This window comes from Takifugu flavidus, chromosome 18 (genome assembly GCF_003711565.1).
Source record: "Takifugu flavidus isolate HTHZ2018 chromosome 18, ASM371156v2, whole genome shotgun sequence".
NCBI lineage: Eukaryota > Metazoa > Chordata > Actinopteri > Tetraodontiformes > Tetraodontidae > Takifugu > Takifugu flavidus.
The window spans coordinates 12,879,329-12,905,147 of record NC_079537.1 but is presented as its reverse complement, the minus strand read 5'-3'; the positions used below and the strand labels follow the sequence as shown (position 1 = coordinate 12,905,147).

The following is a 25,819-nucleotide window of genomic DNA, read 5'->3' as shown; positions in this document are numbered from 1 at the left end:
ACGGCGGCGCCGCGCTGGAGCCCCGCTGACGCCCGAGACACCGTCCGCGGCCGCAGGCGCCGTCCGGGGGTCGATCCTCCGGCTCGATCTGGTCGGACTTAGTCCAGCGTCCTGGTTCACCTGGAGGAGGAGAGCCGTGCGGGCCGGTGCGTTTACGTGCTGTAGGTTTTCCCACTTCTGTTTTTTGGGTCAGATACTGCAGAGCTCACCAACGCACCGCCAAGCTGGCTCTCTCTCCTTCTCTCTCTGCCTCCCTCGCTCTCTCTCCTTCTCTCTCTGCCTCCCTCGCTCTCTCTCCTTCTCTCTCTGCCTCCCTCGCTCTCCTCCTCTCTCACCCCCTTCCGATCTCTCTCTCCCTCCTTCTTCCTCTCCCTCCCTCGCTCTCTGCCTCTCTCCCTCCCTCGCTCTCCTTCTCGCTCTCCCTTTTCTCTCCCTCCTTCCCTCCTTCTCTCTCTCCCTCCCTCTCCCTCTCTCCTTTTCTCTCTCCCTCCCTCGCTCTCTCTCCTTCTCTCCCTCCCTCCTTTTCTCTCCCTCCCTCGCTCTCTCTCTCTCCCTCCCTCGCTCTCTCTCTCCCTCCCTCCCCCTCTCTGCTGTTAAATGAGTGGAATGAAAACTGACTCGCACCGCCCCCCAAACACACCCACACACGCGCTCCGATGCTGCAGTTGCGCGTTCCCGACAAGCAGACGGAGTCGCTCGTGCTCTGAAATTGAGGAAAAACAAACGTGTCTAAAATGTGGAATTTTAAAGCCCGAATGATTAAAGTCGCATTTCTGCCGCATTATTGCGTGAATTCTTATTGCTGATGCAGCTTTTCTCTGGAGCTTCTTCCCTCATCCTGGACGGTTGCAGCAACGGTTGCGGATCGCCAACTTTTCTGCAGCGTCACTTCAGATGTTTCTCTGGCAACTTTTGAAAATAGCTTCCAAAAACTGCTGCTTCCTCGTCAGCGATCAAAGCTGAGCCCAAACCCAGGAAGACCTGCTGGTTCTGGTTCCTGGGTCCTCACAGTCCTGAAGTGGGGCAACGTGAGCAGATGGAGGCCACAGAGACCTCCTCCATTCACCGCAGCTCCAAAGCTAACACGCTACAAGCTAAAGCCAGCAGGGCTGGTGTTTGAACTGGCATTAGCTTGTAGCATGTTAGCTTTGGTTTTCACAGGTGGATCACCTGACAGGATGAGGTCATGGCTGCCTCCAGCTGCCCCCCTTCCCATCAGGCCTCCTGCAGCAGCTGAATGCTCACGCTGGCGTCTGCGAGCCCATTGGCTGCTGGGAGCGTCACTCTCTTACATAACGGCTCCACAAGTCATGAATATTCATCACAACAGACAGCAGGTGTGTGTGTTGGTGAACATGCTGCGTTATGAGGACCAGTCTTTGACTGGGACACTGTGGCCGCTCCTCAGAACATCAAAGGGAGGCGTGGCGAGGGGCCCTTCGACCACCTGGAGCCTCCATCACGGCTCAGACGCTTCTTCTTGGGGCTCCGTCAATGTTTCCGGGCTCATTAAAGAGGCAGCGATGACATCAGAGCGATGACATCAGAGCTCCAGAAAGGCTGAAGAATAAGCTGCTGAAGGTGAGACATGGCCAACATTTGATATTTATTGATGTTCAGTGTGCCTTTAACTGTGTTAACAACAAAAATACTAAAAAATCCCAATTAGTGACAAGGTAAAACTGAGCTCAAAGCTAAAAGGCAGCTTCAACTCTAAGACTAAATCTCTCTAAACGTCATGAGCGCGAACACTGCAGGTCCCTGCCGAAGGCCGACGCACAATCATTAGCACGTTTTCATCTATTTACACTTTTAGTCTTTTATGTACAGTCACAATAAACTGTTTGCACGTCCGTGCGCGTTCCTCCGCTGCTTCCAGGATAAAAAGCATGATTATTCTGGCTGAGCGCGGACGCGCGCGCCCCCTGCTGGCCGCCAGGCGCAGAGCAGCTTGGAAGCAGAAGCAGCTCAGGTTGTGGGTTCTGTTTCACCCGAGAGCGTCGCGAGCACCTCTGAAAACATGCTAACAGCAACACAGAATCCAGGATCTGGGAAAAGAACTTTAAAAATGAACAAAATCCATCTACGTGTAACCACGGGAACACCAGCTCAAACACAAGATTCTGAATGTGAAAAAGGGAACTGAACTATCTTCTGGTTGATCTTTTCAACGGGACGAAGCTGGCGACCATCGCTGGTCACCTGACGCGTTAGAAGAGCCGGTTGGAACTTGTTTGTGGAGCGACGTGTCCAACGTGGCGACACGGGCAGCTAACGGGCTCCTGAAGTCGTGTTCAGCAGTGAAGCTGTGGGTCACCTGCACACCGACTTCACCTCCATCCAGCCGCCGCCCCCTCCGTGGGTCAGGTTGGCGAGGACCACAGCTCCTCACCGAGCCCACCCCGCTCCTAAAGCACAAAGGTTCTGGCATCAGTCCTCCTGCGCCCCCCCAGTCAGCGGATGGCGTTCCCCCCAGGCTCACCTGCAGTTGTCCAGTCACAGTAAGGCTGAGGGGGAGGTGGCGAGGGCTGAGGGGCGGAGTCACTCAGAAGCATAGGGCACCTCTGGGGGCGGTGGCTTGACGGTGACGGGCTGGGACGTGCGGCGGGGGGGTGAAGGTTTGGGCTGGGCCTGCTGCTGCATGGTGTCGTAGTACGTCACGCCGCCAAAGGTCACCTGGGCCTGACCCTGAAACACAACAACGTCACATGAGCGCGGCACCGACACCCAGGCCGAAGCGGCGCCGAGCCGAGCCGAGCCGAGCCGAGGCTGACCTGCGGGCTGGGATACATGGTCGGGTAGGGGAACGTCATGACTCCGGGGGGAGGGTAGAACGGCGGGGGCAGCAGTTGCTGCGGTTGCCCTGGCGATAAAGAAACAGCCGGGCCTCCGTACAGGGCGGGGTCAGCGATCGGGCCGCCTGACTGGTGGGGGTGGAGACCTGAGGAGGACAGACCAGAGCCTGGAACAGAGCCTGCGAGGTCACAGTGGAAAAGAGGAACCGGACGTGGACTGACCGGGGTGGGGGATGTGCATCTCCGGCTGGACCAGCATCCCCTGCGGCGGGATGGGGGCGGGGCCCTCCCCGTGGGCATAGATTGGTCCCTGATAGGATACTGAGCCAGAGAAGGAACTTTGATTGATACGAGCACATTCTGTTACAATCAGCACTCTTGAGGAGAACATGCAGAAGGTTCTGCTGGCAGCACCAAAACAGCACTAACGGGCCAAAGGTCAACGCCTCCTGGCGTCTAAAGCTTGACCCCCGACCCCAGAGGAGCACTCACTGGGCTCGTAGTAGTGACCCTCCATCACGCCCAGGTGGAGGGGCGGCGTGGGCTCAGGCACGGCCCTCTGGCGCTGGGACGAGTAGCGCTTGGCCCGGCTGGAACTGACACCCATCTCCTCCATGTTGGAAAACTGGGGGGGGGCTCCCGAGAGGTGCATGTTGTTGATACCTGCCGACGTCAACGTGCGTCAGTCCCAACATCAAAGCAGTGGGAACATCAAAGGTGTGGCTCTGATCTCACCTCTCATCTCAGAGCGGATGTAGGAGGTGGGGCTCTGGCTCCAGGCCTGTCCCGCCAGGCTGATCCGAGCAACATCCTGTTCCAGCTCCGTCAGCGCCCCTGCTCCCGACGCCTGGACCAGGCCCTCAGAGGGGCCGCTCCAGGCCTTCCCTCCCGTGTTGCTGGGGGAGGAAGTGCTGCACGCCGCGGGATCCTCCACGGACGGCTGTTTGCTGCCCAGGTCCGCGGGCCGGGAGCGAGTCCTGCGGGCCAGCGAGTAGGACTTGCGCTCCACCGGCCGCTCGGCGGGGGAAGAGGCTTCCCAACTGGCCGCTGTGGCGGACGGCTGAGGGGGGGGCTCAGAGGGAGCGGCCCTCTCACCGCTGCCTCGCTGCTCCTGCTGCCGCTGGGACGCCGGTCTGGGCGGGGCCGACTCCGACGGGGGCGTGGCCAGCTGACGGTCCGGCTCTTCGAGGTCTCCTCGGATGCTCTCGATGACGACAGGAGCGTCCCTCCCCCTGCTGGCGGCACGGTCTCCGTCGGAGGGCTCGGGCGGGGCTTTAGGATCCGGCCCCTCCCGGGCTGGACCGTGGGAGGCGTTTAATAAGCCATCTCTGTAGTGGGGCTGAGGTGGGGGGTGCATCTGATTCAGATGGGAGGCACGGCCTCGGGGGGGGGCAGGCCTGGAGGCGTAGCTTCGCTGAGTGGAGGACAGGTGGACAGAGGGGGGCGGAGGCCCTCCTCCTCGATGCGGAGCCCCCCCACTCTGCCAGGATCGCACCGGCCGCTCGCCTGCATTCCTCCCTCGTTTGTCTCGGTTGGGGGACAAAGTTTGTCTGAGAGAACAAGGAGAAACAGTCAGGAAGGGAGACGGGTCCTGGAGACGGTGGTACGGGGGTGTCGGGCCACTCACCTGGGCCGGCGCTGCCTGTACGAGCGCTCTCCGGAGCCGCCGCCGTTCCGGATGTCATACCCATAGATGGCGATCAGCTCCTCCCGGCTTTTGGGCGCCTGCTCCTCCTCCCGGAACCTGTCGTGCTCCCAGCGACCCTCGTCCTTCCACAACTTCCTGTTTCGGTTTTTGGGCCTGACAACACAAAGACGTTGGAGCCATGACGACACCAGAGTTCTTTGATGTTGGATCACCTGAGGACGTGAAAGGTGCGTACCGCTCCTCCTCCTGGGCGTGCCCCCTGACATCATGTTCGAAGAACAGACCCTTTCTCGGGATGTAGGCCGGGTTCTTCCTGTCCTCGTCATCGTCCAGCTTCTGTCCAGCTTTCCCTCCGGCCTTTGTCTCTGGGTCATCGGTAGATTCCTGTGAGAAACGGGATGGTGTGGATCTTTATGGCGCTCCAGTCTCGGCTGGCCTGATGCTAACAGCTGAGACAAAGCGCTGATCCTCTTGGACTATTGACGGTCAACTCATGGAGACAAATGTCCAGACTTTAACGGGCTCCCCTGCAGAACCGTGGCATCGCCAAAAGTAACGAACCGTGGGCCTGCCGGAGCTTTTTGGGGCGTGTGGGGTGCATTTGTTTGATCGGCACTGCTCATTCTTGTGTTCCAGTTATCCTTGTTATCTGATCTTCTGCAGCACCGGTGGTCCAGACTGACTCACTGGAGCCTCTATGAATGAACCTTAGCAGCCATGACGTCAGACGGTTGTTTGCCTATCGCACCACCAGGGGGCAGCATATCCACCCCAATCTTTCGGTTTCAGACCGTAACAAGAGGCAGCAAGTTTAAACGCTCAGCACATGATGGAACCATTGAGCTCACCTGACCATCACCGCTCTGCCGCTCTCCAGCCAGGTTTCCCTTCTCCTCCGGCTTGTTCTCCTCTTTACTCTGACTGCCTTCTTCCTTCACCTCTGCCTCCTCCTCCTCCTTGGCCTGGCTGTTGGCAGCCGGGGGGGTGGACTCACTGGTGGCTGGAGGAGCCTCTTCATCACTGTAGTGCTCTGCTGGCTCCTCTTCCTGAAGAGACAACATCAGGTAAAACCTTGCAAGCAGGATGCCAGTTGGAGATTTCTTGCCCACGGAGCCTCACTTAAATAAAGCAATTTAAAGCCATTGATTTTTACCTCTGAATGGGAAGCGTTTTCCTCTAGATCTGCACTGTCGTAGTCAGAGAGGACAGCTGCGTGGACACGAACAGAAAAAGCCAGCGTTTCATTCTAACATGCACAGCGTTGTGGTGCCGGTTGCCGAGTGTCTGGATTTCTTACCTTCGCCGACACCGTCCTCGCTCTCCTGCAGACACAGACAAACACATGCTTCAGTTCCCAACCTCACCCGAGTTTGGCAAAGGTTCATCCCTCAGCACAAACGTTGTTAAACCTCTGGGGGGACAGATTTGCCTGTCGACCAGCCCCTTCTCTCAGAGGCGTGGAGATAAATGTTAAGATGAAGTGATGACAAAAGTGTCGGCTACTACAAGACAGAAGATCTGTAAAAACCTAAACCCTGACAAAAGCAAATGCTAAAACGGTGTCGGAACCAAGAACACCTCCACGGCCCGGAGGAATGCCCACTTTAGCTTCAGGCTAACTGACATCAAACAAACGACACAAAAGCATCTTGTCCGTTACTAAAATTCCCACAATAAAACCAAGAATGCCACGAGAGAGACAATAAAGAGTGTGGTGAATTGAAAGGTTCCAGTATTCTACTACAAGACAAGCGCCGATATTTGGTCTCTTTTCTGACATCCCATTGAGGTTTTACAGAAGCTAATGATTAAAAAGCTCCTCGGAATCTTTTCCTTCGGGCTAACACAGCTTCTGAAGGACCACCATGGGCATTAAATAGCCATAAAGCTACAGGGATCGTTGTATATGTGATAGAAGCAATGAGAGCGACGACTCGGCCTTTTGTTACAGGATTCGTGGGTGAGATAAGTGATGAAGTGATGCCCGGGAGACGGAACCGTCGGCTCATCATGCTAACATCCGGAGTTAGCTACTCACACACTCCGACTCGACACCGCTCTTGGCAACCTCCTGCGTTGCTGTCTCTTCCGGCCGATCGGAATCTTTTCCTCGGCTTTTACTTGCTGGGGACGCAGACCTTCTACTCTCGGAACCAGAACTAGAACCAGATTCATCGTCGTCTTCACTGTCCTGGGACGCGCACCTCCTCCGTCGCCGCCGGTCCGCCATCTTAGTACTGGAATGGTTGAAATCGGAAGAAGCAGAGAATTATGGGTAATGGACTTCTTCTGCTCTTCTTCTATAAAAGGGTCGAACAGCGCCGCCTGCTGGTAGGATGCGATCCACCACCGGTACCAAAGTTCATTCCCGCAGTTTTCCCAACAATTTTATAACAGCAAAAGTAAGCACGAGAAACAAGACCTTTGCAAAAAGCCTTGTGATGTTTTTGTATTCTTCTTGAGGTTCTTCTTTTCAAGCTAACACAAGAGAAATCTAAACCTCCATATCTCCCTCTGCTGACTTCGACTAAAAAAACAGGCTCCCCACACAGGAAATAAAATTACACAATGTATAAACAATTAAATAAAAGCCAGAGGGAGGACCAAGAACTCAAAACAGCATGAAATGGGATTGAATGATAACAAAACTGTAGCTTTATTAATAAGTTGAAATCACTTATAGTAATGACCTGAGCTGGAAAGCAGTTGGCGAAGTTCATTTCTAAACATTCTAGGAAGTAAGTCTTCTGTTTGATACTGACATGAAGAGACTGCTGCTGCAGGGTCGTCTACATGGGCCGTTGCCATGGTTGCCACCGTCTCTTCGATGTTATCATCGTTGTTGAGCGCTTATTGTCGTTTCAACCATGACTATTTAAACTGATCACAAAGCGGCACTGGGCTGCTCCTTGAGATGGCAGCATCTAGAAAGGTCTGTGACTGGGCTCCTGATTCTGATTGGCCTCCTACACTGTGGTTGACAGATCGATAAAGAGAGCTGACTCAAAAAGGGGACGATTAATTTTTATTTTTGGCCAAAACAATTCCTTCTTTTAAATTCAGAAAGGAAAAGGCGATCGCTGCGAGCAGGGTTCGAACCTGCGCGGGGAGACCCCATTGGATTTCAAGTCCAACGCCTTAACCACTCGGCCATCACAGCTGTGAGGGCGCTGCGTCGGTTCTGTGACTCAAGACAAGTTCTGAAATGACGTCATAGCTATAGTTCGTTAATATAGACTTATGTGGAAACTGTGAGTTTGTTTGTGTCGACGACAGTAAAATCACAACATTCTTTAGCTGAAAAAATGTGGACGTGAACAAACATCTTTAATGATCACAACTGACGAAAACAAACACGCGTGCGCGCGGAGACGCACGAACCTCTTCGTTACCAGGAAGTAGGGAGCTACTTTGGACCGTGATTGTGACCCGCTGGAGCCCGGAGCGTCCACGGACCGAACCGCGGCCTCAGTCGCCTCTCAACGTCGAGCCCAGCGGAACTCGCGGGTATTGATGCCGCCGCTGCGCAGCCGCTGCGCGTGCCCCCGTCCCCGTCCCCGTCCCCCGTGTCGCCGGAGGATGAGTCGGTAGGAGGCTACCAGCGGGCTAGCATCGCTCAGCGGCATCGCTCAGCGGCACCGCCGGGAACAGCGTTTGTGTCTTCGACGCACTGACGTGCCACAGCAGAGCCGTCAGCAGCACTCGCAGGTCCGGACTGCAGATGTCTGTCTGTCTGGTTCTGCCCGGTTCTGCCCAGACTGCGCGGTTAGCTTAGTGCGGACAATGCAGCAGCTAGCTGCCGTTAGCTCCGGAGCTGTTTATTTAGATGGGCGTTATGTAAGACCGCAGGACGTTTAGCTGCGTTAGCTCGCGCTAGCCTGTCAGCATGAATGACGCGCAGCAGGAAATGTCTCCAGATTTCGTCTTGATGCGTCTCGTGTCCGCGGCCAAGTACGACCGGCTGGACGAACCCGACGACCTGATGTCCGGAGGAGGCGGGTTCGGACGCGTAAAATCCGCACTGGTTCACCACAACGGCGTGTTCGATCTGGAACCTAGCGGCCCCTCAGCAGGCCTCGGCTCGTCCTCCCCGCACTACAGCTCGCCGCTCCCCGGCAAAGGGGAGCTGGACGCCGGGCTGGTGCTGACGCAGGCGCCCCCCGGCTCCGAGGCGCCTCTGTCCCCTCCGCCTGCAGAGGACCTTGCTGCAGCGGCGCAGCGCTTTGTGGACCTGCAGAACGGCTCTGGGGGGCACGGCTCGAGAGCACAGCTGATGGTCTTTCAGAAGCTGCTGCGCTCCGGAGACCGGATCCTGGAGTGTGGACTGGACCATCCTCCGCCAGGCTTCCTCCTGGAGGAGACGGAGCGGAAGAGACAGGAGTTGGATTCTGGATCATGCACCGGTCCTGATAGCACACCGGTCATACACGGGACTGCTGGCATGAAGAACCCAAACGTGCACTGCGCCCCATCTGCAGAGGAGCCACAGATCCTCCCATGGCACCCAATCCTTCAACTATCCGGAGGGTTTGACTTGTCCCAGCCCCCCCAGCAGGCCGTTCCAGACCAGTCTGCCTCTGTCCTGTGCCACAGACACCGACTGGTGCAGTGGCCCCCAGGCCTGCTGGATCAAGCCCTTCACCTGGGCCTGTTGGAACCTCAGAAGAACTGTCCAAATGACCCAGTTGTGTCTCTAGCACAGAGGATGGGCCAGCTGGGAGAGGCCAGGGAGGACAGGACGGGTAAAGGGGCTGAGACGGGGCTCCTGCGATGTTCTTGTCACAGTGTCCTGGCCTCCGGCTCAGTGGGGCCTGGTGAGGACCCAACTGAGACCAGCGATGCCCTTCTTGTTCTGGAAGGTCTTGGTTCTGGGGAGGGGGGAGAAGATGAAGAAGGAGGGAGCAGTGAAAAAGGTGAGACACCGGGGGACGTGAGTGGGACAGCTTGGGGGGCCGGCCCAGTATTCTCTAGTGGGACTCTGAGTGGACTGATGCGGCAGGTCCACAGACTGGCAGAGGAGGCGGGGGTCTGCACCGATCAGAACTGCCGCTCACCTCTGGCCATATTCGGCGGTGCCATGTCCCTCCCCCCGTGTGTGGACTCTCACCCCCCCATCAGTAGCCCCGGCCTATACCCCCCAGTCCACATGCAGCCCCCCCCAGCTGCAGCAGCCTCCACCGTTCTTCAAATGTCCTCATCCCAGTCGACCCCCTCAGAACCGGGTTCCCGTCCACAGCACCAACGACAGTCCCTCTCTCAGCCCCAGAGCCGCGCCACCACCCCGAAACTGGTCTCAGGAGCAGCAGGACGCTGTCCCTCCCCCCTGCTCGTTCTGGAACGAGAGGTGGGGGGAGGGAAAGAAGGTGAGAAAACATCACGAGGCAAGTCGAGGAAAGGGGGGTCCTTGAAGGTCCGACTCAGCAAGCTTTTCAGAACCAAGAGCTCTAGTGGGGGTTCAGGGGGGTTGCTGGACAAGAGGCCGTCCCTGGCATCGTCCACCTCTTCTGGGGGGAGTCTCCTGGACGTGTGGGGGTCCACCTGCAGCAGCGGGGAGCAGGACAGCAGCAGGTACGAGACCACGCTCCGTCTGTGTTTGAGAAGATGAAGGTTGGTTTGTTTGTACAGGAAACATGAGGAATAGTTCTGACCATGAGAAGATGGTGGTGAGTTCTGACACCAGACCTTCACCAACCTTCACTAGACCTTCACCAGACCTTCACCAGACCTTCACCAAACCTTCACTAGACCTTCACCAGACCTTCACCAGACCTTCACCAAACCTTCGCTAGACCTTCACCAGACCTTCACCAGACCTTCACCAGACCTTCGCCAGACCTTCGCTAGACCTTCACCAGACCATCACCAGACCTTCACCAGACCTTCACCAGACCTTCATCAGACCTTCACTAGACCTTCACCAGACCATCACCAGACCTTCACTAGACCTTCACCAGACCTTCATCAGACCTTCACCAGACCTTCACCAGACCTTCACTAGACCTTCACTAGACCTTCATCAGACCTTCATCAGACCTTCACCAGACCTTCACCAGACCTTCACCAGACCTTCACTAGACCTTCACCAGACCATCACCAGACCTTCACCAGACCTTCACTAGACCTTCACCAGACCTTCACCAGACCATCACCAGACCTTCACCAGACCTTCACCAGACCTTCACCAGACCATCACCAGACCTTCACCAGACCTTCACCAGACCTTCACCAGACCAGGACCTTCACTAGACCTTCACTAGACCTTCGCCAGACCTTGGCTAGACCTTCACTAGACCTTCACTAGACCTTCACCAGACCTTCACCAAACCTTCACCAGACCTTCACCAGACCTTCACCAAACCTTCACCAGACCTTCACCAGACCTTCACCAGACCTTCACCAGACCTTCACTAGACCTTCACCAGACCTTCCCAGACCTTCACCAGACCTTCACTAGACCTTCACTAGACCTTCACCAGACCAGGACCTTCACTAGACCTTCACCAGACCTTCACCAACCTTCACCAGACCTTCACCAGACCTTGGTTTGGTTGTTCTTTCAACTAACCGCTTTAAATCTGCTGGTCAGCTTCATCACGCCGTGACCCCCAGATTGACCTTTTAGTCAAGCTCAGAAGTCTTTACTGATGTTCCATCAAAGCATAAATGGCACCATCAAGCTAGTGTGACATCACATCCTGTCAGAGTGGCTCGTATCCGTATTCATTAGAGTGATGAGGATGGTGGTGATGACGGAGATGTTTGTCCTCTTCAGGCTGCAGGTGTCCAGACCTCACAGTGCCTTCTCGCCGGTACCCTTCACTCCTGCTTTCACAGGTGAGAGAGTGTGTGTGTGTGTGTGTGTGCGTGTGTGTGTGTGTCTGTGTGTGTGTCTGTGTGTGTGTGTGTGATCCTTGAACTCCACACTGCTGGTATCATAACGTGACCTCTGACCTGTTGGCTGATCCAACCTTGAGAGCAGCAGAAGACTTTTGTTCTTTTCTTCTTCCTTTGATTTTCATTAACTCATCGTTCAGACTTGCTCTCTAACACCTGTGTGTGTGTGTGTGTGTGTGTGTGCGTGTGTGTGTGTGTGTGTGTGTGTGTGTGTGCAGGTGAGACAGTGTCTCTGGTTGATGTGGACATTTCTCGGAGGAGTGGGACCTCTTTCCATCCTCCGACCCCCCCTCCCCCACCGAGGCGGAGTCTCAGTCTTCTTGGTACTTCCTCTTCCTTCTTCTCTGTCATCACTTCCTGTTTGTGTTTCTGTAGGCGAGCAGGAGAAACTTGACGTGTGTTCCTCTGTGTCCGTAGATGATTTTGGGGGCCCCCCTCAGCAGCAGGGTCCGTTCACGGAGCGCAGCGGGGGGGCCTCCATGCAGTCGCTGCCCCCCCGAACACTGGCCCTCAACCCCTCCCTCAGCACCATCCAGCACAGCCTGAGCCTCAACGGTGAGGAACGCTTCTGAAGATCAATCGCAGCTTTGATGTAGACGATGGAGAAGGGGGGAGAAATGTGGTGATTGACAGCGGGGTGGGGTGTAGCCCCGCCCCCAAAACACCTGAGCTGAAGCCTCCTCAGGTGTACGGGGGTCTCACTCCTGTGTGTACCTGTTTAGCTTCTGTACGTTAGCAGCAGGACCCTGGTGATCCTGGAGGATCTGCCTGGATCCTCTGGGGATCCAGCGCGTGCTGTGATCCATAACAGATACCTGCTCTCCTTCATCAGACACTTTACTCAGAGGTCTCCCACGGCCCGTCCCTCTGCGCCCAAACGCTCAGCACCCCCCTCCCCGCCTCGGCCCCCGCTGCCCCCTCAGTCGCCCCGAGAACGGCAGCTTTGCCACCAGCCTCCGAGAACTGGAGAAGGTATTTGTTCCTGACTCTCACTGGACCTCTCCAGAGGGGAGGAGGCTAATGTGTGTGTGTGTGTGTGTGTGTGTGTGTGTGTGTGTGTGTGTGTGTGTGTGGTGTGTGTGTGTGTGTGTGTGTGTGTGCGTGTGCGTGTGCGTGTGTGTGTGTGTGTGTGTGTGTGCAGTGTGGCTGGTACTGGGGGCCCATGAACTGGGAGGACGCAGAGATGAAACTGAAGGGGAAACCGGACGGATCCTTTCTGGTTCGGGACAGTTCTGACCCGCGATACATCCTGAGTCTGAGCTTCAGATCACAGGGGGTCACACACCACACACGCATGGAGCATTACAGAGGTACGCCCCCCCCACACACACACACACCTACACACACACACCTACACACACACACACACACGTCTGGCAGATTCAGCCTCAGGGAGTCCGTCGCTCCTTCACCTCCTCTCGGTTCCCATCGAGGTTCTGAGGGACCACTCAGAACCTGGAGGTGGTTCCTGCTCAGATGGGTTCAGCAGTTCCGATTCGGTGTTGGTGAACAGCCACAACACTCGTACAAAGAACAGTCAGAAAACAGCCGGCGGGAGCAGTCGGTAAAGGCAGATGTGGCGCGGCGCTCCTGGTCCAGGGCGCTCCTGGTCCAGGGGCTCCTGGTCCAGGGAGCTCCTGGTCCGCGGCGCTCCTGGTCCAGGGCGCTCCTGGTCCGCGGAGCTCCTGGTCCAGGGCGCTCCTGGTCCACGGAGCTCCTGGTCCGCGGCGCTCCTGGTCCAGGGTGCTCCTGGTCCAGGGTGCTCCTGGTCCAGGGTGCTCCTGGTCCGCGGAGCTCCTGGTCCACGGAGCTCCTGGTCCAGGGCGCTCCTGGTCCACGGAGCTCCTGGTCCGCGGCGCTCCTGGTCCAGGGTGCTCCTGGTCCAGGGTGCTCCTGGTCCAGGGTGCTCCTGGTCTGCGGCGCTCCTGGTCCAGGGAGCTCCTGGTCCAGGGAGCTCCTGGTCCAGGGTGCTCCTGGTCCAGGGTGCTCCTGGTCCGCGGAGCTCCTGGTCCAGGGAGCTCCTGGTCCGCGGAGCTCCTGGTCCAGGGTGCTCCTGGTCCAGGGTGCTCCTGGTCCAGGGGCTCCTGGTCCAGGGTGCTCCTGGTCTGCGGCGCTCCTGGTCCAGGGAGCTCCTGGTCCAGGGTGCTCCTGGTCCAGGGTGCTCCTGGTCCGCGGAGCTCCTGGTCCAGGGTGCTCCTGGTCCGCGGAGCTCCTGGTCCAGGGAGCTCCTGGTCCGCGGAGCTCCTGGTCCAGGGAGCTCCTGGTCCAGGGAGCTCCTGGTCCAGGGAGCTCCTGGTCGGCGGCGCTCCTGGTCCAGGGCGCTCCTGGTCCGCGGAGCTCCTGGTCCAGGGCGCTCCTGGTCCACGGAGCTCCTGGTCCGCGGCGCTCCTGGTCCAGGGTGCTCCTGGTCCAGGGTGCTCCTGGTCCAGGGTGCTCCTGGTCCGCGGAGCTCCTGGTCCACGGAGCTCCTGGTCCAGGGCGCTCCTGGTCCACGGAGCTCCTGGTCCGCGGCGCTCCTGGTCCAGGGTGCTCCTGGTCCAGGGTGCTCCTGGTCCAGGGTGCTCCTGGTCTGCGGCGCTCCTGGTCCAGGGAGCTCCTGGTCCAGGGAGCTCCTGGTCCAGGGTGCTCCTGGTCCAGGGTGCTCCTGGTCCGCGGAGCTCCTGGTCCAGGGAGCTCCTGGTCCGCGGAGCTCCTGGTCCAGGGTGCTCCTGGTCCAGGGTGCTCCTGGTCCAGGGTGCTCCTGGTCCAGGGTGCTCCTGGTCTGCGGCGCTCCTGGTCCAGGGAGCTCCTGGTCCAGGGTGCTCCTGGTCCAGGGTGCTCCTGGTCCGCGGAGCTCCTGGTCCAGGGTGCTCCTGGTCCGCGGAGCTCCTGGTCCAGGGAGCTCCTGGTCCGCGGAGCTCCTGGTCCAGGGAGCTCCTGGTCCAGGGAGCTCCTGGTCCAGGGCGCTCCTGGTCCAGGGCGCTCCTGGTCTGCGGCGCTCCTGGTCCAGGGCGCTCCTGGTCTGCGGCGCTCCTGGTCCAGGGCGCTCCTGGTCTGCGGCGCTCCTGGTCCAGGGTGCTCCTGGTCCAGGGAGCTCCTGGTCGGCTACATTATCAGCCATTAAACGTCCACCTGGGGAACTTTCCCAGCATGCACCAGCATTTGTGGCTGTGCTGTGTCTGTGGCTCTGCAGGGACCTTCAGTCTGTGGTGTCACCCTAAGTTTGAGGACCGCTGTCACTCGGTGGTGGAGTTCATCGAGAGGGCCATCATGCACTCCAAGAACGGGAAGTTCCTCTACTTCCTGCGCTCCCGTGTCCCTGGTAACCACCCACCAATCAGCTGCCTGCTTCTGTCGCATTATTGCCACCAATGCAACAGCTTCTCTCCTGAAGGTGCGTGCTTTTATTTTGGTGGACTTCCTGCGAGTGTGTTTTCTTTCTTCACGCGTGTTCAGGTCTGCCGCCAACGCCGGTTCAGCTCCTGTATCCAGTGTCCCGCTTCAGCAGTGTGAAGTCCCTGCAGCATCTCTGTCGCTTCTGCATCAGACAGCTGGTCCGGATCGACCACATCCAGGAGCTGCCGCTGCCCACGTGAGTGCCCGTCGGGCCGCCGCCGCCACCACCGCCGCCGCCGCGTGGCGCCTCAGCTCAGCCTTCTGTCAACTCATCCTGCTCTGCTTCTGTCCAGGCCACTGATCTCCTACTTGAGGAAGTTTTACTACTACGACCCGGAGGAGGAGATCCACCCGTCCCTGACGGAGCAGGGGGCGGAGCCTAGCGCCCAGTTGGTGATCCAGCCTCAGACGTAGCGGCAGAACCCCAGAGGAGCGGGAGGTACCTCCAGTTCAGCCACTTCAGAACATCTGTCCTTACGTTGATGTCAGCCTTTCCTGTACACTTGTCATCATTTCTTTCACTAATTTCCTTCCTTCCTTCCTTCCTTCCTTCCTTCCTTCCTTCCTTCCTTCAGTGCTCCGTCCTGTTTCTGGGTGGGTTTCAGGTTTCACCCTCCTCCGAGGACTCTGATTGGCTGGCGTTGAGGAAGGTGACGTGGAGACTCCGCCTCTCTTTAGACGTCATTCCTGAGCCCTGGGACTAAAGCAGACATGACATCACTGCTAGCATACGTGCTAGTGCTCTTCCAGAAACTAAAACCCAAGGTCAGAGTGAGGTCGGGGGGTCGGTCGCCTCTGGGATCCTGACTGGGGAAACTGGACCTCAAAGACGAGTATCCAGAAACCTCGTGATGACCATTTCAGTCTGGCATGTTGCACAGAAAGCTACCGTGTTTGTACGTCTGCAGGAGGAAGCCTGAGCAGCGAGTTGACCAAAGCTAACCAGCATTCGCGGTGGTTCCCTCAGCTGCGCCCAGCTGGGATGTTCTGGTGTTCCTCTGCCTGGGCTCAGCCGATCCAGCCCGCCAGGAGGCTTTACGGGAGCTTCAGGGCTACTAGCTTAGCAAAACCAAGCTAATATCTGGTAAAATGATAGCCGACGGTTATTCCGCCGCTACACGCTGAGCACTTTAAGGACACGTCGTTCACCCCGGTCCAAACGGCTTCAGGAGAACAAAGCCTTTGATGCTGTTTGACTTGAAGACCATCGGACCTTTGACACTGAGAGGAGTAAAGGACGACCTGAGTGGAGGTTTTTACTGCTGCACATGTTCCTGCTGGGCTCAGTGCAGCTGAGCTGAGCAGACGAAAGTGCGCCAGCGCGTGCACGTCTCCGTGCTCGGAGACGGCGTCCTGTGAACCCAGCTGGGCCAGTTCAAAGCCTGTGTGTCCACCTGGAAGAGTGCTGTTCTCCTGAAGGTGGACCTGGTCCTTCTGCCGGTGGACCGGCACCAGCCCAGGACGTGGCTGCTCTTCCTGATCCCAGAGGCCGCCTGCTGCAAGGACCCATGGGAAAATTTAACCTGGGCTGGAAACCATGACGACGCAGCAGTGGCCTCAATAGAACCTTCACTGGACCTTTGCAAGGGCGGTTCTGATGAGTCCACTCAGAGACACAAATGTCCGTGATGTCATAAGTGTTGACGCAGCAGAACTGAAACTTGCTGCCACTTGACTGGTTCCTGTCACCTGTCAATAAACCTGTGGGAGGGGCTAAAGTGTGTGTGCAGGTGTGCTTCTGAGTTTAGGAGTCCAGACAACAACCAGGTCAACCAAAGAGAGCCGCCGTGGTTCGATGAGAACACAAAACTCTTTAATGCTGAGTAAATAAAAAAGTTGGACAAAATTCATGTCATTCAGATTTACTGTGCATGAGGCGGTTGCAGCAGAGCGCCAGCAGGGGGCGCCTCACCAAAGTGAGTAACTCGGCAACTAAAAAGTGCCACGAAGAAGAAGCAGCAGCAGCGCTGGGGACCCTCACGGGCAGGGAGGGAGGTTGCTGCAGGCCTGACTCTCAATCTTTGGACCGCCGTCTGGCGTGGCGCCGCAGTCGGCACGTGGAGTCCCGGAGAACGCCACCAGCTGCCCATGACGAGCGGGGTTACTGTAAACAAACGTAGAGCAGCTGAATCAGGCTCATGGGAGTCTCAGATGAGGTCGGCTAAGTGTCGGGTCAGGAAATCCGGGAGACTTCCATCGTTCCCAGCAGCTGGACGCTGGCGGGAAGACCTACAGTCCACCGCAGGGGGGCCCAGATCCAGGCCTCAAGGGCCAAAACCTGGCCCTTGAGGCCTGGATCTGGGCCCCCCTGGTGACCCCCTTCGTGACCCTGGAGCAGCCAGATCAAACTCACTAATTACTGTAGTTGGGTTTGCAGAACCTTCTTCTGAAGCGTTGCGACTTTCCGCAGGATGGTTTGCACATACTCCAGTTCTCCCAGCCCTCCCAGTTGCCCTTTACTGGATCAGAACAGAAGCATTTATCCGGCCAGTTATGAGATGACAGATCATGTTTGGACATGAGAGGAACATGAAAGTGCTTTCTTAAAGGCAACAGTGCTGGAACTGTAGCTGAAGATGCTAACGCAATGCTAAGGTGCTCTGAAAAACGTGGGCGGAGCCGATGATCGGGTGGGAAACCAGACGGACGGTTGGGTTTCCGGTGACCTTGACACATGACGCATGACCTTGACACATGAGCGGGTGACGTCATCAATCAGAGCACCGTCGGTCAGCGTCACATGATCCTGGTTCTCTTTAGCAGCCCAGGCAGACCCAGCAACCCTTAAACCCGTTCCTGTGTCCCACATCTGCTCGGGGACACGCGTCCCTGGACCGTGAGGTCCGGTCGGCGCCACCTACGGTAACACTGGTGGACGTCGTAGCAGACGCGTATCTCGGACAGCTGGTCTCCGGCGCAGATGGAGCCGTTGTGGTCTCGGTGGAGACACTCGCGGATTCGCTTCTGACTGCCGCGCACCTCGATGCAGCGGATGTCCCGTCCACTGAACGGGGACTTGCACTGGCTCCACTCGGACCAGCTGGACCACGACCCGTCCACTGCACACAACCGGGTCGCGTGTGAAATATCTCAGCTCCAAACTTTGTTTACTTTCCAGCTTTATTGACGTTTGTCTCGTACCTGGACAGTGGACGTTGGTCTTACAGATTTTTGATCGCCGCTGCTCCCCAGGACAGGGCTGTCCACCGTGCTTGGCGGGGGGGTTGTTGCATTTCCTGTCTGAGACCTGAAGGCCCACCCCACAGGTGACGGGACAGGCAGAGAAGGACGTCCAGGAGCTCCAGCCTCCGTCCACTGACGGGTAGAGACACACAGTGAACGTTGTGGACGGTGGACACTGCTGCGACCGCCTGGATGAGCACAGCTAAAACACGTGGGAGGTTCTGGGGTAAGAGCAGACGGGCGTACCGGGGCAGTTGGGCAGTTGGTCGCAGTTCTGCGCCTGACTTCGCTCACCACTGCAGCCTTTGCCAGGGGGACTGGTCGAGGGGGCGGGGTTAGTGCAGGAGCGGGAGCGGGTCCTTACGGGAGCCTGGCCCTGAGGGATGCAGGAAGACGAGCACTCCCCCCAGTTGGACCATCCAGACCAGAACCCGTCCACGGGACAAACGACGTGACAGACTGTGGCCTTCGTGCTCGGGCCGGCACAAAACTGTCCGCCGTATTTCGGGGTGGGTTGGTCACAGGTCCTGACGGACAGCTGAAGCCCCTCCCCGCAGGAGGCGGAGCACTTCCCGGCAGGAGCCCAGGCCCCCCATCCGCCGTCCACTGCAGAACCACCCAAACAGTTTATTTATGGTCAAAAGGGTGATCGGCCGTACCTGCTCGCCGGTGTCCCACCTGGGCAGTTGGGGAGTCCGGTGCAGCCTTGGCGCTGGAGCTCATCTCCAGGGCACCTGTTGCCAGGTGGCCTGGTGTCAGCGGAGGGGGTGGGGCTAGAGCAGGAACGACGGCGTGTTCTGCTGGGAATGTTGCTTCCAGCGATGCACGGGCCAGAACACTCGGTCCAGCCGGACCAGCCGGACCATCCGCCATGAACTGAGGGACAGAGCGCAGTGAGACAGGGGGCGAGACAGTCAGACACAGGTGGACAGACAGACCCGCACCTGGACAGGTGATGGATGTGGGACACTCCTCCGTCTCGTCTGAAGGACCGGTGCAGGCGGCGTGACACTCGGGTGGACCAGAGCAGACCCTGTGTCTTCTCCTGACTCCGCCCTCTCCGCAGCTCACCGTGCAGGACGACCACGCTTGCCACAAGCTCCACCCCTTAGCTGGACGCACAAACACACCCTGAGACGCCCTCACCCTGGACGCCGGCCAGATCGCCCAGGTAAACCTGAGGACCACGTGGCCGTGAAGAATAAGTGTTTCGACCACGGGGTTGCACCTCGGCTCTGGTCGCCGTGACGTGTGTGAGCAGCAGAAACGGGCGGATTTCTGCTGTGTTGCCGGGGGTAACGTAACCAAGCAGGAATCTGGTGGATCTGATGAGCACTGAGCCCCTCGTCTGATGGGGAGACCCGTCCGAGGGTGTGTGTGGGGGGGGGGGAGTGTGTGTGTGGCGGGGGGCGGGGGGTGAGTGTGTGTGTGTGTGTGAGTGTGTGTTTACCATCACAGCAGCTGCCACTGCAGGGCTGGAACTGCAGTTTGTCCTCAGCATTCTCACATTCTGATTGGCCGATGCCAAAACACGTCCTGGTTCTCTGAGACACTCCGTCCCCACACAGGACGTTACAGTAAGACCAGGACGACCAGGGAGACCAGACCGGAGGGCTGCGTCCACACACACACACACACACACACACAGGTTGAATGAGTGAAGTAACTCAGGTGTGTGTGTGTGTGTGTGTGTGTGTGTACTGACCCACAGGATCTACACTGTCCATCTGTGTCCTTGTGACCATAACGTGGATTTTGACAACAGTCATCTTCTTCTACCTCACCGAGCTCCCCAACACACTGGCCCTGGTTGAACTGTGAGAAACAGCGTACACCCGCTACACACACACACACACACACACACACACACACACACAGATGAAACTACTTGCTGGACGTGAACAGTTAGTCTCACTTTTACTTCTGCTTGTATGTGTGTGTGTGTGTGTGTGTGTGTGAGAGAGAGAGAGAGAGTGAGGGTTACTGTCATTTCCAGTCAGGGATTACACAATTTCCAGGCAATCATCAGTTTGACGAGTTTAATCTGTGTGTGCTTGTGCATGTGTGTCCGTGTGTGTCCGTGAGTGAGTGTGTGCGCGCGTGTGTGTGTGTGTATATGTGTGTGAGTGCGCGCGTGTGTGCACGTGTGTGTGTGCGTGTGTGTGTGTGTGTGTGTTCTACAGAAAGCTTCAGGCTCTCCAGACAACAAACATCATCAAACATGTTTCCAGGTCAAAGTTCAGGTTTTTTAAACGTCTCCAAACAAAAACAGCCCAAAATATTTCTGCTCTGTTTTAAACACGAACTGCTTTTAATCTTTACGTGTTTTTAGTTTTATTTTGTTCCTGAGACGCTCACGAACAGACACGAAACCACCAACGTTTCACCTTAGAGAGTAAAAGCTGAAGGTTAAAGTGGACCAGACTGACCAGAGCGCTCCACAGAAGCCAGGACCAGAACCAGACTCAGAGCCGCCCGAACCTCCATCCTGCTCCAGAGACGTCTCTCCTTTCTTTGCTCTTCCTCAGTTCTGACCAGTGACCCCCCCTCGCCCGCCCCCGCCCCCCCATGCCCCCCCCCCCGCCCCTGCCCCCCCCCCCGCCCTGTTTGCATTAGCTCTGTTTATAGACAGTGTTTTCGTAATAACACAGATGTCTGAGCAGGCCGCCACATTTGGAACCCTCCACCAGCCCTCCACCAGTCCTCCACCAGTCCTCCACCAGTCCTCCACCAGCCCTCCACCAGCCCTCCACCAGTCCTCCACCAGCCCTCCACCAGTCCTCCACCAGTCCTCCACCAGTCCTCCACCAGTCCGCCACCAGCCCTCCACCAGTCCTCCACCAGTCCTCCACCAGTCCTCCACCAGTCCGCCACCAGCCCTCCACCAGTCCTCCACCAGTCCTCCACCAGCCCTCCACCAGTCCGCCACCAGTCCTCCACCAGTCCTCCACCAGTCCTCCACCAGTCCTCCACCAGCCCTCCACCAGCCCTCCACCAGTCCTCCACCAGCCCTCCACCAGTCCGCCACCAGTCCTCCACCAGTCCTCCACCAGCCCTCCACCAGCCCTCCACCAGCCCTCCACCAGTCCTCCACCAGCCCTCCACCAGCCCGCCACCAGTGCAGCCAGGCCAGTGGGAGGTGGCGAGGAACCAGACATGGGTGAAGAACCTCAGGATTAGAATTCCCAACACCAAAGTTGCTCGTGGAGCCAGAAGGTTTCACGAGCGACCCTTTAAAACGACAGAACTCCGCCTGTCGCTCGATGGTGTAAATAAGTTACGCAACAGACTTTCTGCCTTCAAATCAGTTTACAGTCATAGTAAACAGGAAATAAGCTTCTGGTAAAGCTGCCTTTAACAGGAGGAAACCCTGAGCAGGACCAGGGGAGAGGACAAGCCATGACCCAGCAGGGTTCCAGCAGCCTGGTGATTCTAAATTTAACGGGCAGCCAATGAAGAGACGCCAGGAGTCATGTGATCTCTGTGGTCAATACCTGTCAGAACACAGGACACCCTGATAATAAAGAATCACAATAGTCCAGCCCGGAAGGAGCAAATGCTGGACTAACTGTTCACCATCATGGTGGGTCAGTAGCTTCCTGGTCTTTCTGATGTGTCTGTCGGGGAACCAGCTTTGGCTCTGGCGGTCCAAAACTTGTGATGTCATTTGTGCAGCACAACACAACTGTGGAGGACTCTGTCGGCTCTGAGACATGTTTGGTTTGTTCTGCTGACCCTTCCTGCCCGTGATGTAACAGCCTGCTGAAGTCTACCGGTCCTGGGGGGCTTGGGACGGTCCGCGATGAGGGACATGGACGAACCAGAATACCGGAATTTGATCGGGGGGTTTTCTCTGTCCAAGGGCGGCGCTACTGAGCCACTTGACACGTGGTCACGCCAGTCAAATCCATCGAAGAAGAACTGCAGCTGCTTCCGGTGTCTGTAGAAATGGGTCCTCTGCTGTTTAATATTTACTTTGTTTTAACCGTTTTCATCCTTGTCTTTAGTAATAATGTACGCTGTAACAATGGCAGAAAGGTAAAAATATTGTGATACCAATCCTATGTTTGGAATATAATTGATTTGTTGTCGAAAGATGCGCACGTTAGCCGATTATTAGCATTAGCTTCGCTTAAATCTATGTTGAATGTGCATCTTTTTCACTTTAATCATTAGCTTGGCGACTTCGTGGACGCTGACTTCAGTGGTTTTTCTGTCCCGCTCGAACATTCATTTGAACTTGGTAAGAACCTCGTTGGTGTATGTTTTAGTCAATATTAGTTCTGAAGCTAACAGCCGTCGCTAACGATAACAACCTAACAATCAATCAGATTTGCTGTAAATTAATGCTCGTTTTTACACCCATGATGCCTTTTAATTCAACTTCAGTTCCGAGTAGCTCGTATACGTGTTAAATTCTGTGTTTTGTCCCGATGGGCAGGTATGAGCAGCCTGGGACAAGAAATTGATGTCTTTGCGTTGGTGTATCACCATCCCAAAGTATTGAATGGTAAAGTACTGGAGAGATCCTCATTTCTGCCAACTTTGTCTCAGATGATGCAGCAAAGTTCCGGCCTCGAGGCGTTCTGCTGTTGAAAGCTGGGAGAGAACCCAGCATCTCTGTGAGCCAGAACCAGCTGTCAGAAGAAGACAGAATCAAACTGAAGGTGAGTGTCCAGCAGCCTGCTCACGTGCTGGGGGCGCAGCCGCCTTGTTGTCTTTAGGATGATGGCCTGAGAGGCCTCGAGGTGCTTTAGCTCAGTGTCTCTACAGATGATTCCTGTTTCCGCAGGACGTGGCTGCAGTCGATGGGCTGTACAGAATCCGGGTTCCTCGTGTTTTCCTGCAGGCGGAGCGACAGGCGGAGCGACAGGCGGAAGGTTACCTGACGACCTTCGTCAGAGCCGTATGTGTGTTCACCTTCATTCAGGCAGACATAGTGTTGTTGCTGTCGCTCTTTTCTCTAGTTTAATGATGAATCACAGCACCACCAGGGCTCCATCTGTCATCATCATCTGTCATCATCATCTGTCATCATCATCTGTCATCATCATCTTGCCAGTTCAGGGCACATTAGAGTAGCAGCGGTGACCCGGAGCTGCTGCCTCTTTGGGTTCCTTATTGTTCTGTCAGGCAGTGCCACAAGTCTCAACCCTGTGGACACTTATTGTCAGATCCAACCCAAGTGACCAGCAGAACGGGTCTGTTGTGGTCCTGGAACTGGGGTCGAGCGGCTGGAGTCCTGGTCAGGGCTGATCAGAGCGCCATCGTGTCTTAAAATCGTGTCTTAAAATGCAGAATAATTGCAGTAACTTTTGGAATCAGAATCTTTTTCTTGATTTGATTTTTTAACATGTGACCCAAACGTAAAACCTGCTCCTCAGTGTTCTATGGTCGAGTCCCACTTGAGCGACGTCATCACTCTGCACTCGGACGTCTCTGGGCACCTCATCGGCGTTTCCATAGTGACGATACCTGGAACCTGCCGGGGCGCAGAGGTTGAGGATGAAGTGGACCTGGAGGTTTTCAACACCACGCTCAGCGTCGTGGCTCCTGTCACCGCTCCCGTGTGAGTCCAGAGTCCAGGTGATGGAGGCCGCCGGGCTTTCTGCGCTTGACGGCACTTTTTTCCTCCGACAGACCGGAGACGGCGCTGTTCATCGAGCGTCTGGAGCAGGAATCTGAGAAGAAAGAGAAGAATCCACAAGAGCAGAAATCCTTTTTCGCTAAATATGTGAGTATCAGGACCGGTCCGACATGAGGAGTGAAAAATGCTGTTTCTGCGTCCCGGTGCGGCAGCGGCCTCGAGGGCCGGACCGCCGGGACCAGCGACGCTCAGACCTGCGCAGGAGGTTTCAGACGTGCAGCCGGGCTCTGAAGCCTCCAACGAGCTTGGATGTGTGTGGCCGCCGCTGCTGCTGCGCTGCTGTGCTGCTGCGCTGCTGCGCTGCTGTGCTGCTGTGCTGTGTGTGTTGACTCCCTGCTGTGCTGTGTTCCAGTGGTATTTGATTCTGGGAGGCGCAATCTTCCTCATGGCCACCAATTCAGCACAGCCCCCAGCAGGGGGCGGAAGAGAGCAGAGCTGAATCCCTCTGAAGTACTGGTTTTATGAGCCTTCTTCTGTCCCCCTTAACTAAATCAAACTTTTCCTCCCACTCATCCTTTCTGTTCCTTCATGCCAAATGTGGGATTAAAGCTGGAGACATCGGGCAGAACGCTAGAAAAGTGCTGATTTTCTCCACTGGAGCTTCTAACCTGCTCTCTAACGTTGTCGGTGTCGACGGCTTGTTTTCCTCTGACTTGAGTAGATGATTAATTTTAGACTAATCTTGGTCGTCTGTGATTGTTGTTCCACTGAACCAGTCCTTCTCTCTCTGACAGTGGATGTACATCGTCCCTCTGGTTCTGTTCCTGATGATGTCAGGCGCTCAGGACCAATCGGGGGGCGGAGCCGGTGGCGGCGCTGCCAACGGAGGCCGATGATGCTGACGTCAAGGCCCACGAGCGGATGATTAACGACTGCCTTTAATACTGATGTGACAATAAAATATTTATTAACCTGAGAGGAGTTTTCGGTTACGTTGATGTTGAATCTTGTGAGTTTGTACGAAGCGCCCCGGATCAGAACCCCTCTGATCCAGTAGACGGGCCGGGCGCCATCGTTCAGATCTTCAGCCAGGCCGGGACTCTGAGGTCCGGCCGACCCTTGAAGCGGTGCTTATTGTTCTGGCCGTCTGGATGGAGCTCAAAGCTCTGAGCGGAACATTGGTGCCATTCTCTGAATGACATATGGACTCCATATGTGGAGCCCCTCTCAGCACGCGGACCTTCAGGGTCCAGCCGGGCTTATGGAGATCGGACCTGAGCAGCTGTTGCTGCCCGTCCTGCTGCTGCCGTCCCAGCAGCCACCTGGTGGCGCCCCCCTGTGGCCCCCGGCCTCTATTAAGTCCCCACCAGGATGAATCCCTCCATGTGACCATGGAGGCGAAGCGTGACCTTGCCAGGCGACCCTGGTTCCTGCCCATTTGTGGGGAGATCTTCACCCTCATGGTGAATGTCTGTTTATTTATAATCATGATTCATGGTCGGTTTGAGGACAACGCAGCTTTAAAAGCAGAAGGTCTCTAAATCCTTGTGTCAACATCGCCGTCCCTCTTCCTGATGTCAGTCCGTCCGTCTGTTTTTAGTCCCTGGTGGACTGTGAGGAGTCACCTCTTATTTTAGAGGGACGAGACAGCGACCTTTGACCCCCGTCCAGCCACCAGCTGGCCTCTCAAGACGTCTTCATACTGATGTCTTCATCACATTAAAAAGTTTCAACCCAAACAAACAGGCCGTGATCTGGAGCGGAGAACCTGCTGCTGATGCCCTCCAGGCGTGACATCAGCAGCGATGAAGGTCAGAAGGGGAATTTCTGTGGACCTGCAACAGCAGCAGTTCCTGAGTCGAAGAGTGTTCCTCCAGACCTGATCATCTCCATCCAGGTCAGCTCCTTCCATCATTTCCATCTTTTGATGTCCTTCAACCAACTACACACACATACAGGTTTAGATGCCTTCAGAGGACAATGGTTCTGCATCCTTTTTCATGGACACAGTGGTCGTCGTGGAGACGAGCAGATTGACAGGAGGAGGGTGAAGCAGCTGTCCTGTCAGAAAAAGTCTGAGCGTCCCGAGCAGCATCTCAGCGTGCCGCCACAGATTAGAGCCGCGTCTCATCAGGCTACCGGCGTCACCGCCACCATGTGGCGTTAACGTGTTGGAGGGAACAGGATACGGCGTCTCCAGCCTGGGCCGGGCCACGGCGAGCGCTGACAGTGTCACAGGGCGATAAATGGCTGTATGTTGACGTGAAACACGAGCAAAGGTCGGGCTACCGTGCGGGGGTTGGGCTTCGGCCGCTCCAGGTCCTCCATCAGGACGCC

General features: G+C 56.6%; 5 protein-coding genes, 2 long non-coding RNA genes and 1 other non-coding gene across 14 annotated transcripts in view; 3 read left to right on the top strand and 5 right to left on the bottom strand.

The window, feature by feature from the left end:
• rapgefl1 (Rap guanine nucleotide exchange factor (GEF)-like 1) overlaps window positions 1–270 on the bottom strand; it is a 14,432-nt gene extending 14,162 nt beyond the window's left edge. The window contains 1 exon segment of the mRNA XM_057015112.1: window positions 1–270. This exon segment is cut by the window's left edge and continues 475 nt beyond it. The gene's annotated coding sequence lies outside the window, so the exon portion shown is untranslated.
• Window positions 271–1,397: 1,127 nt separating this feature from the next.
• Window positions 1,398–5,595, top strand: LOC130515130 (uncharacterized). The gene is made up of 2 exons (XR_008947153.1): window positions 1,398–1,581; window positions 5,107–5,595. It is a non-coding gene; the product is annotated as an uncharacterized LOC130515130 (long non-coding RNA).
• casc3 (casc3 exon junction complex subunit) lies at window positions 1,594–6,680 on the bottom strand. The gene is made up of 12 exons (XM_057015110.1): window positions 6,482–6,680; window positions 5,741–5,765; window positions 5,597–5,652; window positions 5,292–5,489; window positions 4,679–4,827; window positions 4,423–4,596; window positions 3,531–4,345; window positions 3,288–3,458; window positions 3,018–3,116; window positions 2,775–2,941; window positions 2,483–2,688; window positions 1,594–2,408 (listed from the first exon to the last, which is right to left on the bottom strand). The coding sequence occupies exons 1-11, from the start codon at window positions 6,671–6,673 to the stop codon at window positions 2,542–2,544; spliced, it is 2,193 nt and encodes a 730-aa protein (XP_056871090.1). The 5' UTR covers window positions 6,674–6,680; the 3' UTR covers window positions 1,594–2,408; window positions 2,483–2,541.
• An 841-nt stretch (window positions 6,681–7,521) lies between these two features.
• trnas-uga (transfer RNA serine (anticodon UGA)) lies at window positions 7,522–7,603 on the bottom strand. Its single transcript has one exon. It is a non-coding gene; the product is annotated as a tRNA-Ser (tRNA).
• LOC130515082 (suppressor of cytokine signaling 7-like) lies at window positions 7,593–16,558 on the top strand. 4 transcript variants are annotated; one of them, XR_008947133.1, is made up of 10 exons: window positions 7,598–10,011; window positions 11,216–11,277; window positions 11,556–11,660; window positions 11,755–11,892; window positions 12,170–12,309; window positions 12,479–12,647; window positions 14,466–14,638; window positions 14,773–14,908; window positions 15,006–15,151; window positions 15,288–16,558. XR_008947133.1 is itself a non-coding variant. In XM_057015099.1 (10 exons), the coding sequence occupies exons 1-9, from the start codon at window positions 8,330–8,332 to the stop codon at window positions 15,124–15,126; spliced, it is 2,682 nt and encodes an 893-aa protein (XP_056871079.1). In that variant the 5' UTR covers window positions 7,608–8,329; the 3' UTR covers window positions 15,127–15,151; window positions 15,288–16,558. The 4 variants fall into 4 exon arrangements, 1 of the variants encoding a protein (XP_056871079.1); XM_057015099.1 differs by having other exon boundaries at window positions 7,608–10,011; window positions 14,510–14,638; XR_008947131.1 differs by having other exon boundaries at window positions 7,597–10,011; window positions 14,466–14,908.
• On the bottom strand, window positions 10,508–11,209 carry LOC130515127 (uncharacterized). Of its 3 annotated transcripts, none has more exons than XR_008947146.1 (3): window positions 10,982–11,209; window positions 10,664–10,823; window positions 10,508–10,575 (listed from the first exon to the last, which is right to left on the bottom strand). It is a non-coding gene; the product is annotated as an uncharacterized LOC130515127 (long non-coding RNA). The 3 variants fall into 3 exon arrangements; XR_008947147.1 differs by having other exon boundaries at window positions 10,554–10,691; window positions 10,747–10,823; XR_008947145.1 differs by lacking the exon at window positions 10,508–10,575 and having other exon boundaries at window positions 10,657–10,713; window positions 10,747–10,823.
• On the bottom strand, window positions 16,504–20,447 carry LOC130515089 (properdin-like). The gene is made up of 10 exons (XM_057015116.1): window positions 20,325–20,447; window positions 19,601–19,733; window positions 19,346–19,509; window positions 18,840–19,007; window positions 18,574–18,771; window positions 18,142–18,501; window positions 17,854–18,027; window positions 17,574–17,771; window positions 17,066–17,171; window positions 16,504–16,816 (listed from the first exon to the last, which is right to left on the bottom strand). The coding sequence occupies exons 1-10, from the start codon at window positions 20,380–20,382 to the stop codon at window positions 16,690–16,692; spliced, it is 1,686 nt and encodes a 561-aa protein (XP_056871096.1). The 5' UTR covers window positions 20,383–20,447; the 3' UTR covers window positions 16,504–16,689.
• A 1,059-nt stretch (window positions 20,448–21,506) lies between these two features.
• emc10 (ER membrane protein complex subunit 10) lies at window positions 21,507–24,458 on the top strand. 2 transcript variants are annotated; one of them, XM_057015160.1, is made up of 8 exons: window positions 21,507–21,933; window positions 22,072–22,138; window positions 22,450–22,562; window positions 22,688–22,801; window positions 23,280–23,464; window positions 23,536–23,629; window positions 23,895–23,992; window positions 24,277–24,458. In XM_057015160.1, the coding sequence occupies exons 1-7, from the start codon at window positions 21,844–21,846 to the stop codon at window positions 23,979–23,981; spliced, it is 750 nt and encodes a 249-aa protein (XP_056871140.1). In that variant the 5' UTR covers window positions 21,507–21,843; the 3' UTR covers window positions 23,982–23,992; window positions 24,277–24,458. The 2 variants fall into 2 exon arrangements, with proteins under 2 accessions (XP_056871140.1, XP_056871139.1); XM_057015159.1 differs by lacking the exon at window positions 23,895–23,992 and having other exon boundaries at window positions 21,508–21,933.
• Window positions 24,459–25,819: the final 1,361 nt, after the last annotated feature.